Source organism: Aquarana catesbeiana, linkage group LG01 (assembly GCF_042186555.1).
Source record: "Aquarana catesbeiana isolate 2022-GZ linkage group LG01, ASM4218655v1, whole genome shotgun sequence".
NCBI classification, from domain to species: Eukaryota; Metazoa; Chordata; class Amphibia; order Anura; family Ranidae; genus Aquarana; species Aquarana catesbeiana.
Genome location: NC_133324.1, coordinates 108311943 through 108331421, shown reverse-complemented (window position 1 = coordinate 108331421; position 19479 = coordinate 108311943). Strand labels below are relative to the sequence as shown.

The following is a 19479-nucleotide window of genomic DNA, read 5'->3' as shown; positions in this document are numbered from 1 at the left end:
AGGACACCCTTAAGTAGATGCAATGATAATTGGCAGACTCAGAGACTTCTATAGGTAGACAGCTATACAGTGGAAGGCCTCCAGCCTGACACTGTTTCTGTATAGGTAGGACCGCTGTCTCCTATGGCAACAAATCTTGTAACAGTTACTAACATTGATTGTACTTAACTATTGGTAACACAGAATAGTTCTCCTTGCACACCACAGTCACTCACTGTAGGTCTTCACTCACTGAGCTCCCAGTCTCTTATTAAACTCTCGGACCCAATCGCTACTGGATTCCCTGAGCCGTTCTTCCTCAGGCGACACCCCCGCTCCTGGGTCCCTGGCTTGGCACGCACAGATACTCTTCAAGTGTCACCGCTGCTGACCCACTAGGTCCCTGGCTTGGCACTCACTGATGCTCCTCAAGCATCACCTCTGCTGTCTCGCTGAGTCCCTGGCTTGGCACTTGCTGAAGTTTTCCCAGTTCTTCACCATCCCCGGCTGGTGAGAAGACTGCTCTGGTACTGGCTCCAGCTTACGTACAGTAGTCTCCAGTAGGAAGGTGGATGGTCCCTTAGTGGCAACAGCTTCCCCTCTACTCCACCAGGCACAGGCTGATAGCAGGTAGGTGCTCGAAGTGGATTACTAGGCAGCGTGTGGAGAAACAGTGGAATCAGATATGCCGGGTCAGAGACTGGTAATTGGATCAGGCACAAATACATAGACAGGAGCATTGTTATTATGCAGGCCAGAGTTGGTATTGGTTAGCAGTACAGCGGTAACAGGAACAGACAGAAGCAGAGGTCAAAGGCAAACTGAAGTTGGTGCAGGCAGAGTTTAAAGGATGGTCAGGACAAGGTGAGTTAGTATCGGATAATCAGATGTAGGTAACAGGTCTAGGATCACATAGCAAATGCTATGTACAAGACAGCACTGAACCAGAGCAATGGCTCAGTTTAAATAACCTGCTTTATACCAACATTAGTGACAGATTCACATGTAGGTGCAAGCAATTGTACATGAACATGTGCACCTTTCCTATTGAACATGTAAGAATGTATGCCACCCCTGCGCCTATGTCCAAAATTCTGTCTAGAAGAGCCATCTTGCCTGCTGGTATGCCATTCCTGACAAATGCATAATGTCAGATAGCAAGGTCTGTGCTACTGTACGTGTAATGGTTACTAGGGTTGCACCGATCCCGATACTACAGGGAGATCTGTGCTTGTACCTGCCCCCACCACTGTTCCCATCACCCCCGACTATCCTCTGTGTCCTCCTCCGGCTCCCCAGGTCCTCCTTTGGCTTCCCGGGTCCTCCTCTGGCTCCCAGGTGTCCTCCTGCAGCTCCCCGGGTCCTCTGTATCCTCCTCCGGTGCCCCCCTCACCCCAGATCTGTCAGGATGGAGAGTGGAGGAAGGAGATGGGAAATATGTCATTTACCGACTCCTTCCTTTTCTGAATGCATAGTGTCAGTGATCACTGACTCTGTCCATTCATGACTGAGCATCAAAAACTGTGTTTACGATGCTTCATCTTATGAATGAACAGGAGCCTCTTTCTCCTGTCCATTCATCTTCAGTGCAGCTGAGGCTGCAGAGATAGGGACTGGGGAATCTGTGTCCTTAGTCCCTTTCCCTGTCTCAAAGGGGAGATGTTAGGGGTCTGTTTAGAACTGTGTAAAAAAGCTCACTAGGAGCCAAGAATATAGCTTTATGCTGGCTTATCTTCAATTCACATAGACTCATGCCCAGAGAATCCAGCACCCTCTTAATCAGTATATTAGTAGGTGAACCTGTTTATTGCAATATAGTATATATGCAGCACCTATTATTCTGGTTAACTCTGTCTCTTCTGGTCTGTGCTTCTATAGCTAGTTTTAGCTTAGGGCTTGATAACCAGCATAGTCTAGAGCAGTGGTCCTCAACTCCTGTCCTCAGGACCCACAAACAGGCCAGGTTTGCAAGATAACAGAGATACAACACAGGTGATATCATTTGCTGCTCAGCGATTTCAGTATTCTAGTCTGCATCTCCCCAAGGTAATACTTAAAATCTAGCCTATTAGTGGGTCCTGAGGCCAGGAGTGGAGAATCACTGGTCTAGAGCCAAGTTAGGCATCCGACAACCACTTCTGGATCATCATGTTAGAGATCTGGTTGCATGTCAGACTAGAAACTACTAGGGAGGGACTAATGTGCAGAGTAGACAGGCTACTCTGAAATTCCATGCCACACCACAGCTCCTGCCAGTAAGAAGCTCCTTTTTAGGCTGGTTGGACAATAGTTGAAGAATCTCACCATAACCGTTGATCTTTTTTTTTTTTTTTTTTTGAAAGACTCTTTTTATTTGCATTTTGTAAACAAAGGTGGTACATATAAAACAGAGCTGATTGCGCATACCCAAGCTCAAAAATGTATAATAGAGGCAGAGTTAAGGCATCAGAATAGATCAGACAGAATATTCCTCTAATTTACTAGAAAGAGGAGAAGGAATGGGGGTTAACTGTTATCAACTTTCCCTTATAGCACTAGTTTAAAAGAACTACAAGACATAGGTCATTATCGTTGTCCCTTTGGGTTTGACAAACATCTAAAGGGTCATTCTACATCAACTGTGAGTGAGTCTATCTAAAGGTCCTACACCTTATTACATTTACTAGGGCATCCATGAGAGAAATACTGTAGGTGACCTTGTAGGGTGGTATAACAGAATTTACTAAAGCTTTCCTTAATTTCAGAGTAGACGCCTCGGGTGATTTTCATTTTAATACAATGGCCTTTCTGGCCTAAAATAATACCATATCGTGGAAGAGTCTTGGTAGGTCTGTGGAAGACCAACCATTCCTAAAAAACAAAATTCTGTTTTCTTCGGGATTTAAACTGTGGTCAGAAAGGAAATAAATTGAGTGACCTTGGACTAAAATGTATGAATCTGTGAGTAAGACCAAAATATGTGTTAAAAAATCATCCGAGGCACCCGCACATTACCAGCAATGGGGATAAGCCCTAGGATTTTTTTTAATCTTGGAGGTGTCAAATAGGCTCTGTGTAATAGTTTAAATTGGATAAGTGGATCCCTGACAGCAATCAGCTGAAGGAAGGGGTATTCCCCTATGTCCTCCCATTCTTCCCATCTATATATGGTACATCTGCCTGCCATTTGAAATAAAAACCTTCCAGGCCATCATGAAGAGAGGGCATAAAGGCCTTATAGATTTGAAATAGCAATTTGACCAGAGATTCTAGTTCAGAGTGGATAAGTTCTGACTGAGAGTCCATGAATTGAGAACGGTATGTGTGGCAGAGATCGGAGGAAGCCCCACAGATCTTTTCTCCAGGTCTCCAACACAAAGATAGATGCTGCATAATGCTTAGGGGCCCCTGCAACTGGACTTTGCTGCAACATACATACCTGGGTATAAGTGCACAATACAACCAGGACTCCTATCGGGCACCTTTGCTAAAAACACCTATTTGTGCATTGGATGTACGTCTCTTTTATACTGGTGTGTATCTATATACTTGGTTATAGTTAATGTTATAGGCTGGTTGCGGTAGTTCTTCTGATTCCAATTACTTTTTTTTAGCTTACCGAATAATTTGCCAGGAAGAGAATCAACTAGTTCACAGAGGCCCTGTCCGTGGTGAGGACACTGCCAACTTTATTATCAAATCCTATCTTCCATTGTAGCCTAGTGAAAACACTTACACTAAATGGTGTGCAGTGTGTAGGTAAAATATTTCTGACCCTTGACTGTGTCATGATTTTTTTTTTACATAAATAAAAAATGTATTTTTACAAAATAACTTATACCTCATCTCTTCTTCAAACATACTGGCTAGGTAAAAATTCTCACATATTGTGCAATGAGTCTATTTATATGGTTTACTGTCTATGAAATATCATACAGTTTATAAAATATCATACTTATTTCTTGCTTTCTATGCTTACCTGTTATCTCTGAAACATGGCACTCTCAATTTTACTTTCAAACTTTTTATTAATGCTTTCTAAAGATATATGGATCAGAAAGATACAACAAACTGTGACATCTGCTGATTTACAGAATGACACGTATTATACAAAAAAATGCAGCCACGAAATGCCATTAGCAAAACATAAGGATAAAAGAGGACATCAGTATAGAACGGACCTGTAACCATGATAACGTACATTACAGTGGGGCAAAAAAGTGTTAAGTCAGCCACCAATTGTGCAAGTTCTCCCACTTAAAAAGATGAGAGAGGCCTGTAATTGTCATCATAGGTATACCTCAACTATGAGAGACAAAATGTGGAAACAAATCCAGACAATCACATTGTCTGATTTTTGAAAGAATTTATTTGCAAATTATGGTGGAAAATAAGTATTTGGTCACCTACAAACAAGCAAGATTTCTGGCTCTCGCAGACCTGTATCTTCTTCTTTAAGAGGCTCCTCTGTCCTCCACTCATTACCTGTATTGATGGCACCTGTTTGAACTTGTTATCAGTATAAAAGACACCTGTCCACAACCTCAAATAGTCACACTCCAAACTCCACTATGTTGAAGACCAAAGAGCTGTCGAAGGACACCAGAAACAAAATTGTAGACTTGCACCAGGCTGGGAAGACTGAACCTGCAATAGGCAAGCAGCTTGGTGTGAAGAAATCAACTGTGGGAGCAATAGTTAGAAAATGGAAGACATGCAAGACCACTGATAATCTCCCTCGATCAGGGGCTACACGCAAGATCTCACCCCATGGGGTCAGAATGATCACAAGAACAGTGAGCAAAAATCCCAGAACCACGCGGGGGGACCTAGTGAATGACCTGCAGAGAGCTGGGACCAACGTAACAAAGGCTACAATCAGTAACACACTATGCCGCCAGGGACTCAGATCCTGCAGTGCCAGACGTGTCCCCCTGCTTAAGCCAGTACATGTCCGGGCCCGTCTGAGATTTGCTAGAGAGCATTTGGATGATCCAGAATTGGATTGGGAGAATGTCATATGGTCAGATGAAACCAAAGTAGAACTGTTTGGTAGAAACACAACACGTCGTGTTTGGAGGAGAGAGAATGTTGAGTTGTAGCCAAAGAACACCATACCTACTGTGAAGCATGGGGATGGCAACATCATGCTTTGGGGCTGTTTCTCTGCAAAGGGAACAGGACGACTGATCCATATACATGAAAGAATGAATGGGGCCATGTATCGTGAGGTTTTGAGTGCAAACCTCCTCCCATCAGCAAGGGCATTGAGGATGAAACATGGCTGGGTCTTTCAGCATGACAATGATCCCAAACACACCGCCCCGGCCAACGAAGGAGTGGCTTCGTAAGAAGCATTTCAAGGTCCTGGAGTGGCCTAGCCAGTCTCCAGATCTCAACCCCATAGGAAACCTTTGGAGGGAGTTGAAAGTCCGTGTTGCCCAGTGACAGCCCCAAAACATCACTGCTCTAGAGGAGATCTGCATGGAGGAATGGGCCAACATACCAGCAACAGTGTGTCACAACCTTGTGAAGACTAATGCCCCGTATACACGGTCGGACTTTGTTCGGACATTCCGACAACAAAATCCTAGGACTTTTTCCGACGGATGTTGGCTCAAACTTGTCTTGCATACACACGGTCACACAAAGTTGTCGGAAAATCCAATCATTCTAAACGCGGTGACGTAAAACACGTACATCGGGACTATGAACGGGGCAGGGGCCAATAGCTTTCATCTCTTTATTTATTCTGAGCATGCGTGGCATTTTGTCCGTCGGATTTGTGTACACACGATCGGAATTTCCGACAACGGATTTTGTTGTCGGAAAATTTTATAGCCTGCTCTCAAACTTTGTGTGTCGGAAAATCCGATGGAAAATGTGTGATGGAGCCTACACACGGTCGGAATTTCCGACAACAAGGTCCTATCACACATTTTCCGTCGGAAAATCCGACCGTGTGTACAGGGCATAACAGAAAACGTTTGACCTCTGTCATTGCCAACAAAGGATATATAACAAAGTATTGAGATGAACTTTTAATATTGACCAAATACTTATTTTCCACCATAATTTGCAAATAAATTCCTTTAAAAATCAGACAATGTGATTGTCTGGATTTGTTTCCACATTTTGTTTCTCATAGTTGAGGTATACCTATGATGACAATTACAGGCCTCTCATCTTTTTTTTAAGTAGGAGAACTTGCACAATTGGTGGCTGACTAAATACTTTTTTGCCCCACTGTAAGTAATAGCAGCCCATTCATTTGATTAGGCTGCCTAATGCACCAAAAAATGCTGCATGCAGCAATCTTGGCAGCACAGCTGTAGGGATGCCATTCAGAAAGAATGGCAAATCATCGCACCAGCATTTGTAATGCGCCTCACCACAGTACAACAGTGTGTAAATTAGTAAACCTTCATGATATTTAGTAGGCTCTACACTCCATAGTTACATCTCAGGGTCTGGCTTGGCTCACTCTATCAAAGCAATCACTTGTAACAGGAACACCGCATGCCAATGAGCTCAGCGTGAAAAAACGTCAGTTACAACTTGTTCCTGCTGGCTATTTTAATAAGAGAAGAATATTTTTTTTCCATCTCGGTGTGTGGTGCTCCTGTTGCTGGTAAAATTTACATTTATGATAGTTTATATTAAAGTGGAAAAGGATCTTATCTTAAGGTTTTCATTGTAATCTTTCACTTAAAAGAATTTGCATTTCTGTAATAACGTTCTATGTGATATACAGCTCAATTAAATTTTAAAGCGAAATTTTAAAACAGTGAAACAGAAGAAGCATAACAGTGATGATAATGCAGGTCCAGACTCAGTCGGTTATTTCTTCATTTATCCATCTGATGTATTCCTTTGTCAGACGGGTGAAGACGGGTGCATCATTAACTTTTCCACATTTAAATTCCCCAAATGAGGTCAAACCTGTGAGCACTCCATTGCAGATTAAGGGACCACCTGAATCTCCCTGTAAAAAAAAAAGAACATTTACATGTACGCTTGAGAAACAGTGCAACTATTGATTCACAATAAAGAAGTACTAGTGTCAAGCTTCTGGTGCTGAGAAGTCCTCCTTCTGGCCGCTACACTGATTTAACATAGTACAACGTAGAACAAGTATATAACTCAGGATTGTACAGCTTCACTCTGACTTTTTTTAATTGTTATTTTTGACTTGGATTAGAGACTCAGAAAGTAACAAGGATAAAAACAGACTGGCAACTAACATTTATAGAAGAAGCAGTCCACAATATATGATGAAGGGAAGAAGTGAGACCCTGCACCAGCTTCAGTATGAAATGATAGCACACCCCACCACAGTGTAAATCCGGTTGTTGGAACGCACTGTCTAACCTCAGCTACTTCCGGCCGCCGACTTCCAGTTAACAAAGGTTCTGGTTTCTGGACTCTGACGATGTCCTATTGGATGAAATGCATTAGGCAGGCCCCTGGAGACACAAGCACGATATGAGCCGTGGCATTTAATGAATGGTCTATATTGATGCTCGTTTTTATACTTCATTTGTAAGTACAGCTTTAATAAATCTTTTTCATTGGTTTGAACATACTTCACTATGCTCCTCTTTTTTCATCATGGTGGTTAACTCCTTGTGATCAGGGGGTACAGTGCCTTGCAAAAGTATTCAACCCCTTGGCTTTTTACCTATTTTGTTACATTACAGCCTTTAGTTCAATGTTTATTTAATCTGAATTATATGTGACGGATCAGAACACAATAGTCTAAGTTTGTGAAGTAAAATTAGAAAAATATATACATAAAACTATTTTTCAGAAATAAAAAACTGATAATTGGCACGTGCGCAGTGGTGGCCCGACCATAGGGGGGCGCCCGGGCGCCGAACCCCCCCTGCTGTAGTCACAAAAAAAATGTTTTTTTGAAATGGCCCCTTTAAGAATTTTTTTAAAAATAATGTCCTTTAACTAAGTGCACTGTGTTCGGGCGCCGGACACAGTGCACTATGGGAAGCACCACGTCAATGCAAGTACGAGATTGCAGACATGGTGCTTCATTGGCGGGGTTTAGAGATGCTTTGCGGTGCAATCGATCATGCCGACCAGCATCCGCCAGGCCAGGTGCTTTGTTCTCAGTGAGAGAACAAAGTCACTTTCGGCAGGCTACAAAAAGATGGCCGCCGTGAGGACTATTCCCCTTGTGTTCAGTGGCCTCCCCTCTCCACCGAACACGCAGAGAAACCAGAAATGGACAGGCCGCCACTAAATTTACCAAGCTGTGCTCACCCCAACCAGAAGAATTTTACTGTGCAGATTCTGGTCCATGCAAAGATAAGTAAGTGTTTTGCCCGTAAGCCTGCTTGTGTGGAAAGATCAAACTTTTATGTGTTCACTTTTATCGTCACCGGAGGATTATTTTTGTTAGTTCATCTATTCAGCTGTTGGTGAAGCCGGATTAGATCCCCCCCCCCCTTTTCACTACACATTAAAGAAAAAAATGAATGCAAGTTTGATTATAACCCTCCTGCATTTACTCCACTGAGTGTTGCTCACAAATCGGCTGATATCAGAACTCTGACTGTCAGAAATGCAAAGGTGGCCTTCCTTACTGGAGCTTGTACTAAGAGTCTGTATGTCATGCTGCTGCTCTTCTCCCCCCTTCAGGCAGACTGCTTCGGCTGTCTCTTCTGCACATGCAGTTTCACAGCAACAGGTTGTTTTAAAATGTGTCAAACTCAAAATGGACATTCAGGCTGGGAAGAAGTGTGTTCTGTGTATGTATTGTATGTACTATGTGTTCTGTGTCTGTTCTGTGTATGTTATGTGTGTTCTGTGTATGTATTGTATGTACTATGTGTTCTGTGTCTGTTCTGTGTATGTTATGTGTGTTCTGTGTATGTAATGTGTGTTCTGTGTATGTACTGTGTGTTCTGTAGGTACTGTGTGTTCTGTGTATGTATGTACTGTATGCATGTACTGTGTGTTCTGTATGTATTGTGTATGTATTGTGTGTTCTGTATGTACTGTGTGTTCTGTATGTATTGTAGGTGTTCTGTGTTCTCTGTATGCATTGTGTGCTCTGTATGTACTGTGCGCTCTGTGTATAGTGTGTTCGGGTATTGGGAGCCGTGAGGATGGGCAGATAAGGACCTGGAGGGGTTTGCGCCCCCAAAATTTTTTATCACCAGCCGCCACTGCATGTGCGTATGTATTCACCCCCTTTGTTATGAAGCCCATAAAAAGCTCTGGTGCAACCAATTACCTTCAGAAAGTACATAACCGACAGACATCACAGACCAAGGAACTCTCCAAACAAATATGGGACAATGTTGTTGAGAAGTACAAGTCAGAGTTAGGTTATAAAAAAAATATCCAAATTGTTGATGATCCCTGGGAGCACCATCAAATCTATCATAACCAAATGGAAAGAACATGGCACAACAGCAAACCTGCCAAGAGACGGCCGCAAACCAAAACTCACGGACCGGGCAAGGAGGGCATTAATCAGAGAGGCAGCACAGAGACCTAAGGTAACCCTGGAGGAGCTGCAGAGTTCCACAGCAGAGACTGGAATATCTGTACATAGGACGACAATAAGCCGTACACTCCATAGAGTTGGGCTTTATGGCAGAGTGGCCAGAAGAAAGCCATTACTTTCAGCAAGAGACAAAATGGCACGTTTTGAGTTTGCGAAAAGGCATGTAGGGGACACCTAAAATGTATGGAGGAAGTTGCTCTGGTCTGATGAGACTAAAATTGAACTTTTTGGCCATCAAAGAAAAAGCTATGTCTGGCGCAAACCCAACACATCAAATCACCCAAAGAATACCATCCCCACCGTGAAACATGGTGGTGGCAGCATCATGCTGTGGGGATGTTTTTCACCAGTCGGGACTGGGAAACTGGTCAGAATTGAGGGAAAGATGGATGGTGCTAAATACAGGGATATACTTGAGCAAAACCTGTACCACTCTATGTGCGATTTGAGGCTAGCACGGAGGTTCACCTTCCAGCAGGACAATGACCCCAAACACACTGCTAAAGCAACACTTGAGTGGTTTAAGGGGAAACATGTAAATGTGTTGGAATGGCCTGATCAAAGCCTAGACCTCAATCCAATAGAAAATCTGTGGTCAGACTTAAAGATTGCTGTTCACAAACGCAAACCATCCAACTTGAATGACCTGGAGCAGTTTTGCGAGGAGGAAGGGGCAAAAATCCCAGTGGTAAGATGTGGCAAGCCCATAGAGACTTATCCAAAGCGACTTGGAGCTGTGATAGCTGCAAAATATGGCTCTACAAAGTATTGACATTAGGGGGTGAATAGTTATGCACATTGACTTTTTCTGTTATTTTGTCCTATTTGTTGTTTGCTTCACAATAAAAAAAATAACATCTTCAAAGTCGTGGGTATCCTTTGTAAATGAAATGATGCAAATCCTCAAATAATCCATGTTAATTCCAGGTTGTGAGGCAACAAAACACGAAAAATGCCAAAGGGGGTGAATACTTTGGCAAGGCACTCTATATGTAGTGGAGTGCGTTTCTTTGGAAAAGCGGTGTGGAGTTCCGGTCACTGATTCTTTGAATGATGTGGATAATTCCATCAGCTGCATCACGCTGTAGAGCAGTCCATCTGTGACATGATGCTGGAGAATTGTATAAATCCTAATTACATGCCCGTTTTCATTTTCCTTCTGGTAAGGAGATTAGATTTACACTGTGGTGGGGTGTGCTATTATTTCACACTGAAGCTGGTGTGGGGTCTCATCTCTTCCCTTCATCATATACTGTGGACAGTTTTTTCTGTTTTTAGCGCTGCATATGGACACTTATGTTAATTGTATTTTGTAATCAACAAAGTAATGCTGGCTGCTTTAGATTGTTATCTGTCTCATTAGAGCCCAAGTACTGCCATGCATAACCCTTGGATTGTTTTTATTATTTATAATAGAAGGTCAGCAATTTCCATTAGTTTCGGATTCTTTAAAGTAAACCCAATTACTCAAATGTCATAAAAGCCTAAAAACGCCACTCCGCTTTTGTTGAAAGTGTTAATGTAATTTCAAAAGTAATTTAAATATTTTAAAATTTGCAGCAGTTATTAAATCATATGGGTAGTAATATGGTTACAATATAGTTGATCTTGTCATGAAGTTATTTTATAAAGTTTTTGTAACTTAAAAAAAAAAAAAAAATTTTATTTAGATGTGGTTTTACATGTATCTATGACATGTCTTGCTGCCGATGCTTTCATTTACCTGGTTGATCCTGCCTGTGCAGCTCCGCCCACAAGTAAACTGACCATAGTAGCATGGCTGCCGATCCATGCTACCGTGGTCAGTTTACATCATCCCGCTAAAGATACAAGAGCACAGCAAGCCTATATCGTCTGTAGTCAGTGTAGAGCAGCCCCCCCGTTTCTTCCCTGCTCTTGGATGTGGAAAGGCGGAAGTGACGTTTGCCTCTGGACCTGATTGTCATGGAATCGAAGAAGCTCAGCAGCAACATCACTTCCTGTACTGACATAGTTGCCCTGACACTGGCCATGGCCACCAGCAGGTCCGTGTATTGCTGTGGAACCGAGAGCATTCAGGCTTGCTTTTAGTTGCTGACTTATGTGTAGCACTGCTCCCACAGGAACTGCTGGAATACTTGTCTCCTGGTCTTCCCACTGATTTTCCTGCAGCCACTTACACAGTTTTTCAAACAACCAGGTGCACACACTCTTCCACTCGTTGTCTCCAATGACCAGTCTAGGGGATTTGTTTTTTCATGTCGTATTTGGAGAACTTGGATAGGAGAAGGGAATTCGTAGGATACTCCCAAATTAACTATTCACAGGTATGGACGACTCACTAGGTAATACTGTGGAAGCAGATGATCTGCTGAACAATGCAGGGTCTGTATGGAAGAATAAGTCTCCCTCTAGCAGAAAAGACTCAGTGGACTTTGTCAGTGGACACAAGTCTTTAAGACATTAGCCAGTGTCTCCTTTAGCTCACACACCCAGTATGCTGACTTCTAGGACCAGAGGGAGATTTCAGCAACACACACTCAGTCCCAAGGATCCCTTCAGGGTCTGTACTCACAAAATGTCCAGGGACAGCTGGTAGCCTCCTTCCAACTTCCAAGTACCACGCTATATCTGACACATGACCAGATCCATAGACTTTCTCCCTCAGTCAGCTTGCACATAAACCCTGGGTTGTATCTCTCAGACTTCAGGCCCTCAGATCAGGTATCTGAGACCCCATGGCCGCCTTTGCTGGGGAGAGGCAGCCGCCTCCTCCCCACCTGAACCTCTCTTCCTAGAGGTGGGCTGGACTGGAACCCTGAGCCCATGTTCTCCTCAGACTTAAATACAGGCACACAGCATTCCATGGGGCACATCCCCTTCTAATTGGCCAGGGCTGTATTTACATCCATGATCTCATCTGCTAGGTTTCCTCCCACTGTCCAATATGCCTTCTTGCTATTGGATCAGTGTGAAACATCAAGCCAGCATGAGCCGCATCCAGAGCACACTGAGAAGACCTTACCAATCAATCACTAGTCTCTGTTAAGCAGACAGCACCTAAATTTGCATGTCTACTTCTCTGTTAGGCAGAAAAGCCAAAAACTATATACACTTCCTAGCACCTACCTAGCAGGGTGCTACATATGGTTTTGTTAATAGCAAGGGTTACAACCACTTTAAGGCCCTTCCTGTTATAGGGTGACAACACTCTGTCCCTGACTCCCGACCATGTTCCTGCTTTGTCACATGGGCTTCTGATTGAGGCAAGTGGTCATGTTTACATACACTACACTGTCATAGTCCACTGCTGTCACCATCAGGAAACTTGTCATGCAATTCCATGCAGCCATTTTGAAAGTGGATGCATGTATCAACTTTCGGATAAAAAAAAATGTTAATTCTTCTATAAGGTATACTACAGACATTTAGATCATATCATGCAAAGGAGAATGATTGCTCCTATAGACAGGGGAGAAGTGACACTAAATTAATTTTTTTATTCTAATCAAATATCTATTCTTAATGTCCCTTCTATTGCTGTCAGCCAAATCTCCAATTCCCATTTTTTGTTTAAATGTGCTGCTATGATCCAACTTCCTGTTAGAAGGTGGCTGTTTTTGTTATTCATGGTCTCACTGTAGGTATGTAGTCATGAAAAATAGATTACAGGGTCATGAAGTGATGCATGTGTATGAATTAAATTTGGAATATAAGGATACTGTTTAGTGTCACTTTAAGACAGTCCTAGCGCTGGATCTCCCAGAGAAAAACAAGGATTTTAGTTCCCCCATGCAGACCGGGGCAGAGCAAGTCTACTGCTTGGGAAGGCCTACAGGCATGCAAACCTTTGCTATTCTGACTCTAAAGAGATATTTGTTAGCACCTTAGTAGTATTCAAAAACATAGATGCCATTCAACTGAGTACTAAATATTGACACAATATCATAAAAATTGATCCCTTGAGGGAGCCCAATGCCCAATCACCCTTGGCTGACATGATCAACTGCTATTGTTCTTCCACTGGATAAGAGGTGCAAATAAAATTTGGCTTCTCCCTCACCTTCTTTATGGCCATAAACAAAAACATTGGCCAAACTGACAGAAGTACTAGAGGGTTGTGAGATTGTGCCAGCATTCTAATGGCTATAAGTGTGCTACACATTGCAATCACTACTCAACCTGGATATCATTTTCAATTACTATATTTTGCATTGCAGGCATACAGGCATGCTTTGCCCTCTTTTTAAAGCTGAGTCCACATGGGCAACAAAGAGGCAGTAAAAACAGGCATTTTTATCCCTCTCCCTGGCCACACACCTACAAAATAATATTGCGGACACTCAAGCCTATACACATTGCTTCACAGTCCATCAAATTTACCTTGCCTTGTCACATTTGGCAGGAAGTGCTGCTTGCCAAACTCAACCAATTAAGTCAATGAGACTGCACCAACAACAGCTGGTATGTGGTTGTAGTGCAGAATTGCAATGCAAAAACCCCCATTATTGGATTGGAATTAAAAAAACAGGCATTCAGAAGTCTGTAGTATCGCCTCTTGAACACCTGAAATCTGCTGCTCAACTGCCTCTAAAAAACTGATTCTGTATGAAAAAGTTTGAATTTTATTTTAAGCAGTTAAATAAATTTAAATTGAATAGAAACATAGCAAAACTAAGGCAGAAAAAGACCAAATAGTCCATCGAGTCTGCCTATTTTTTTTTTCTTTAGTTTTTTTGTTAAATATCCCAAACAAAACCAAAATAAACACATTATAAAGGGTAACTGAACAGACTGCAAGCACACCATACATACAGTGGGTGGTGCCCCAATGGAACACATAAATGCTTTAACATAGGAGTGCTGCTCTTGGGATGGTCCATATTTGCTCTTTCCCCTCTAGAAGCCCCTAAAGGCACCCTACCAGGTGAAGTTCCCATTATTTTGAAAGTCTAAAATGTCTAGACTGTTCCAGACTGTTGTGAACAATTCAACTAAACTAGGTTCTGTACGTGCAGCCAATCTCTCCAGGTGGCATCCCAACATAACATGAAGCAAACACAGTTACATAGAAACTACAGAGTGGGGATCCACTGAGTGAATGCTGTGATCTTTAGCTTAGAGAAATAGAGATCAGACATCCCAAGCATGGGACATGCCCTAATCTTACCTTTCAGTAAAGGAGAAGTCCAGGCTTCCCCAGGAGGGAAATGTATGGAATGCACCCATGACCAAACCTCCTATGCACCAATCTTCTGACCTTTTATGCTCCTTCTATAACATATTTGACTGGCAGGAGGTCTACTAGTAACCTGGGGGTGAGATGAATAAATAAAGGGCTGCTGCACAGTACTGAGGGTGTCCCACACTAACAGACAGTGACATCTAGACAAACTCCAGGACGTTGCCTGTCTAAATTCTTGGCCTATGCTAAAGGGGAAAAATGATTGTTGACAATTTCTTGTAGACTAAGTTGACCACCATTGGGAGGATACGTGGCTGTCATATACTACACTGCCGTTGAATGATCTTATTATAAAAACTGAAAATTGAAACAGAAATCTTATGATCACTTGGTAATATGTACACGTACAACAAACAGGGGACAATAGATCGACAGACAGCAAACCATGAATACAGTTTCTGGCTATAATTTGTAACCTTCATAATTGAAGAGAAAGATGGCAGAGGTTCAAACTTACTATACATGTGCTCCCACCTCCATGCCTCACAATGGTGCAAACCATGTTTTCTGTTATATTATTTCTGTGCTTCCAGTGCTTGGCACATTGTTCTCTATTAAAAATGGTGACATTCGTTTCCAACAATATATCTGATGCATGAGCCTTTTCTGTTATTCCCCATCCAGCTGTTTCACATGTACTTCCTTCTTTAGGGTCCTCAAATGTTGTTGGCAATGGTAAAAGTTTAACGGCTTTTGTTAGAATTGCTCTTTTACTTAACTGAAATAAAAATAAACAATAATGACAAAATACTAAATATACAATATGATATAGAGCACACTACACTACAAACAGGACTGTTTTTAAGGCAGGGCAAAAGGGGCAGCTGCCCTGGGCTCCATTATTATTATGGGGCCCAAAGCAGCTGCCAACTATCCCAGTTTAAATTCCCTTATCCCTTGAAGTTTTAGTCCTGTGCTGTGTCCCGATATCTCAGTGTAAAGTTTAATGGCTGCTCCTAGCTCTGCCCTGTTGACATGTACAGATGACTCACCTGCAGACCCTGTGTTTACATGTAAATAGCCTGCATTGATATGTAAATAACGGCAACATTAATATGTAAATAGTCGCGGACCGTGACATTGATATGTAAATAGAGGTGGCATTCATATGTATATCATGTCCCCCTGAGGTCATGTCTACCCTCACTTCTGCTGAATGCTGCCCACTGGGGAGGTAAAGGAGCATGCTTGAAAGTCCTGCCTACAAATAGTCATTAAGCCTAACATCAACCTGTTCTGCATAGATAAGCAAATTGGAGGTGGATCCATTCTGCAAAAGAACATAGTGCCACAGCACACTGAATTTTTGATGCATGTGAACACACACATCTCAGCCAATGCATGAGGGTGTCACTAACAATTAATGGCACTTCTGTGTATCTTCTAAAGGAAAGCACGTTTCTGTGGTGTCAGGACAGCAATTTTGCATGTTTTCCCAACACACAAATGTGAGCGCAGGCTAAATTGGTGGTTGGTGGGAGTTACATTGGTGGTCAGTGTAAATCTTCTCATTACATTGGTGGTTACTGTGAATGCTTCTATTACATTAGTGGTCAGTGTAAATCCCTATTACATTGGTGGGCAGTGTAGAAACTCCTCTTTATATTGGTAATCGTTGTCAGTTTCAAATCCTCCCTTACATTGGTGGTCCATGTAGAAGCCCCCTTTAAATTGGTGGTGAGTGTAAATCCCCCTTACATTGGTGGCCAGTGTAGAAATCCCCATTTATTGGCTGTTGATGTAAAATTCCCCATTAAATTGGTTGTCAGTGTAAATTCTTCATAACATTGGTGATCAGTGTACATTTCCCTTCACATTGGTAGCAAGTGCAGAATTGTCCTTACACTGGTGGTCAGTGTAAATCCCCTTTACATTGGTGGTCAGTGTAAATCCCCCCCTAACATTGGTGATTTGTGTAGAAGTGTCACCTTACATTGGTGGTCAGTACAAATCTCCTCGACAATGGTTGTCAGTGTAAATTCCCCTTTACATGGAGCTCATTGTATATTCCCCCCTTACACTGGTGGTTGGTGTAAATGCTCTTATTACATTGGCGTCAGTGAAGAAATCCCTCTTTTCTATTGGTGGGTGGTGTAAAATCCCCTGTTACATGGTGGTCAGTGCAAATCCCCCCTCACATTGATGGTCATTGTAAATTCCCCATTACAATAGGGAATTTACACTTACCAAAGATTTCTACCTTTGCTCTACATGATTCAGAATTTGTCACAGTGTACTGCCTCCTAACTAATCCCATCCCCCCAACACTGCCACTGATCTTATCAACCCCCCAGCATTGCCACTGATCACACCCCCTCCCTCAGCATTGCTACTGATCCCAGGATTCCTAGGAGTTTTCTGTCTATTGATGGGTTCCCTCACCTCCCCAGTCCATGGTGTGCAGGCAGTGAAGAGATGATGGGCTGTAACCATTAGCAACCAATCAGTGAGCAGTAATGCTGTGCACTAACCTCTTGAAACCAACCATTGAGCGGTAAGGATATGCAGTAACCTCTAGGAACCAATCAGTGAGCAGTAATAATGTGCAATAACCTCTAGCAACCAATAAGTGAGTGGTATAGATGTCCAATAACCTCTAGCAATCAATCAGTGAGCAGTATTGATGTACAGTAATCTCTAGCAACCAATCAACAATCAAAAGTCATGTGCTGTAACCTCTACCAAATAAACAGTGAGCCATAATGTGTGCTGTAACCTCTAGGAGCCAATGATACACTGTAACTTCTGGCAACCAATTGCAATCGCTGCCTGGTCTGATTCAGTAAACAGATTTTGAGTCTAGCAGCTATTTATTGTATGTCTCAAAGCATGTAGAGAGCAAAATTGCATGGAAGAGAGGGCCCAATAAAATGTTTGCCCAGGGTCCAGTCAATATTAAAGACAGCCCTAACTACAAACATTCTGCAGCCTTGGAAAAGTGCCTAGAATAGGATGAAGAATAAACAATGCAATTGGGGAATACCATTGGTTATAGAGCATTGCAGCGGGTAATGGTAGTGGTACTAATGGTGAAGGCACATATAATTTATAAACTATCTGCTTTACCAAACATCAGGTTTTGACTTTATGGGAAATGTGTAGAGATTTGTTTTTTGGATAAGATTTAAAAAATGCAAAATTCCAGCAAGAAAAAAATGTAGATTAGAAGAAAAACAAACAAAAACAAAACAAAAAAACAAGCAAACAGCTCTTGCTGCTAGGGGTGGGCCTAGGCATGTTTGGACCCTAGTCCCAACCCACCTGAGAAACCCCACCAGGAAGCCGTCACTACACATTGGCAATCATAGGCAGTGAGACGTTTCCCGGCCCACAGCTACACATACACACGCTGTTCATGATTGGTGGTGTGCAGTGATGGCTTCCTGGCGGGGTTGCTCAGATGGGTTGGGGCTAGGACCTGAACACGCCTATGCCCATCCCTACTTGCTGCAATACTCATATTCATATCCAAAGCTTCTCATGCAGTAATACATCTCTACCACTAGAAGCCGCCAGTCTTCCAGGTTAAATGATGTCCAGCATCATTCATCCCAGGTAGTAATGGCATCCCCCCCACCAACCTAGGACTGCCTGGTTGGAGAGGGATTTATCTACAATGCTCTTACTTTCATTAGCCGAAGGTCACCATCTTTTGTCTTTTTGTTATAACTTGGATGCACAATAGACTTTTCCACACTAATTTCTTGCCACCACCTGTCTGGTTCTTCTCTGGAATGAACTCCAAGAATTATTGTTTTTCTCCATCCAAACCTGAAAGAGAATAACAGTGGCGTCACTAGGGTTGGTGTCACCCGGTGCGGAAAAACATGGTGTCACCCCCCCTCCACCAACTATAGTCCCCCCTCAATACAGACACCCCTCATCAGTACAGACCCCCCTCCCTCAGTACAGACCCCTCTCATTAGAACAGATCCCCCTCCCTCAGTACAGACCCCTCTCATTAGTACAGATCCCCCCGATCAGTACAAACCCCTCTCATTAGTACAGATCCCCCTCCCTCAGTACAGATTCCCCCCATCAGTTCAGACCCCCCCACCTCAGAATAGACACCCCCCTCTCTCAGTGCAGAACTCCCTCCTTCAGTACAGAGCCCCCATTCAGTGCAGACCCCCCCCATTCAATGCATACACTCCTCCTTCAGTGCAGACCCCTCAGTTCAGTGCAGATCCCCCCATTCAATGCATACACCCTCCCTTCAGTGCATATCCCCCTTTCAGTGCAGACGCCCCCCTTCAGTGCAGACGCCCCCCTTCAGTGCAGACGCCCCCCTTCAGTACAGATCCCCCCTTTAGTACAGACCCCCCCTTTAGTACAGACCCCCCCTTTAGTACAGACCCCCCCTTCAGTACAGACCCCCCCTTCAATACAGACCAGTGTTGATTTCGTCGACTAAAATGACTAACATTTTAGTCGACTAAATGAATATTATTTTAGTCGACTAAAATACAGCTAAAACTAAAACAACTGAGATGACTAAAATACGACTAAAACTAAAATGGCATTTTAGTCAAAAGACTAAAATGGGACTAAAACTAAAATGGCATTTTAGTCAAAAGACTAAGACTAAAACTAAATAGAAATTTGACTTCAAAATTAACACTGGTCTGTAGTGCATGTTCATATCTCAATACCATAATAAATAACATATTAGATTTTTCACTCCAGCAGTATATAATGAGTTTGGAAATTGTAGAGAAATGTTAACTAATGCATTACAATTTAATTACACCCATTAGGTTTTAGACGA

The 19479-nt window shown here is 42.7% G+C and overlaps 1 protein-coding gene across 1 annotated transcript; it reads right to left on the bottom strand.

Moving 5' to 3' along the window:
- Window positions 1–6191: 6191 nt before the first annotated feature.
- LOC141145652 (glandular kallikrein-like) lies at window positions 6192–18343 on the bottom strand. Its single transcript, XM_073632525.1, has 4 exons — window positions 18338–18343; window positions 15169–15429; window positions 14704–14740; window positions 6192–6939 (listed from the first exon to the last, which is right to left on the bottom strand). The coding sequence occupies exons 1-4, from the start codon at window positions 18341–18343 to the stop codon at window positions 6791–6793; spliced, it is 453 nt and encodes a 150-aa protein (XP_073488626.1). The 3' UTR covers window positions 6192–6790.
- Window positions 18344–19479: the final 1136 nt, after the last annotated feature.

Coding starts and splice junctions, on each gene's coding strand:
- LOC141145652 (XM_073632525.1), bottom strand. Junction 14,741..15,168: donor GAGGTGGGAGCACATGTATA/GTAAGTTTGAAC, acceptor AATATGTTATAG/AAGGAGCATAAAAGGTCAGA. Junction 6,940..14,703: donor AGAAGATTGGTGCATAGGAG/GTTTGGTCATGG, acceptor TTTTACAGGGAG/ATTCAGGTGGTCCCTTAATC.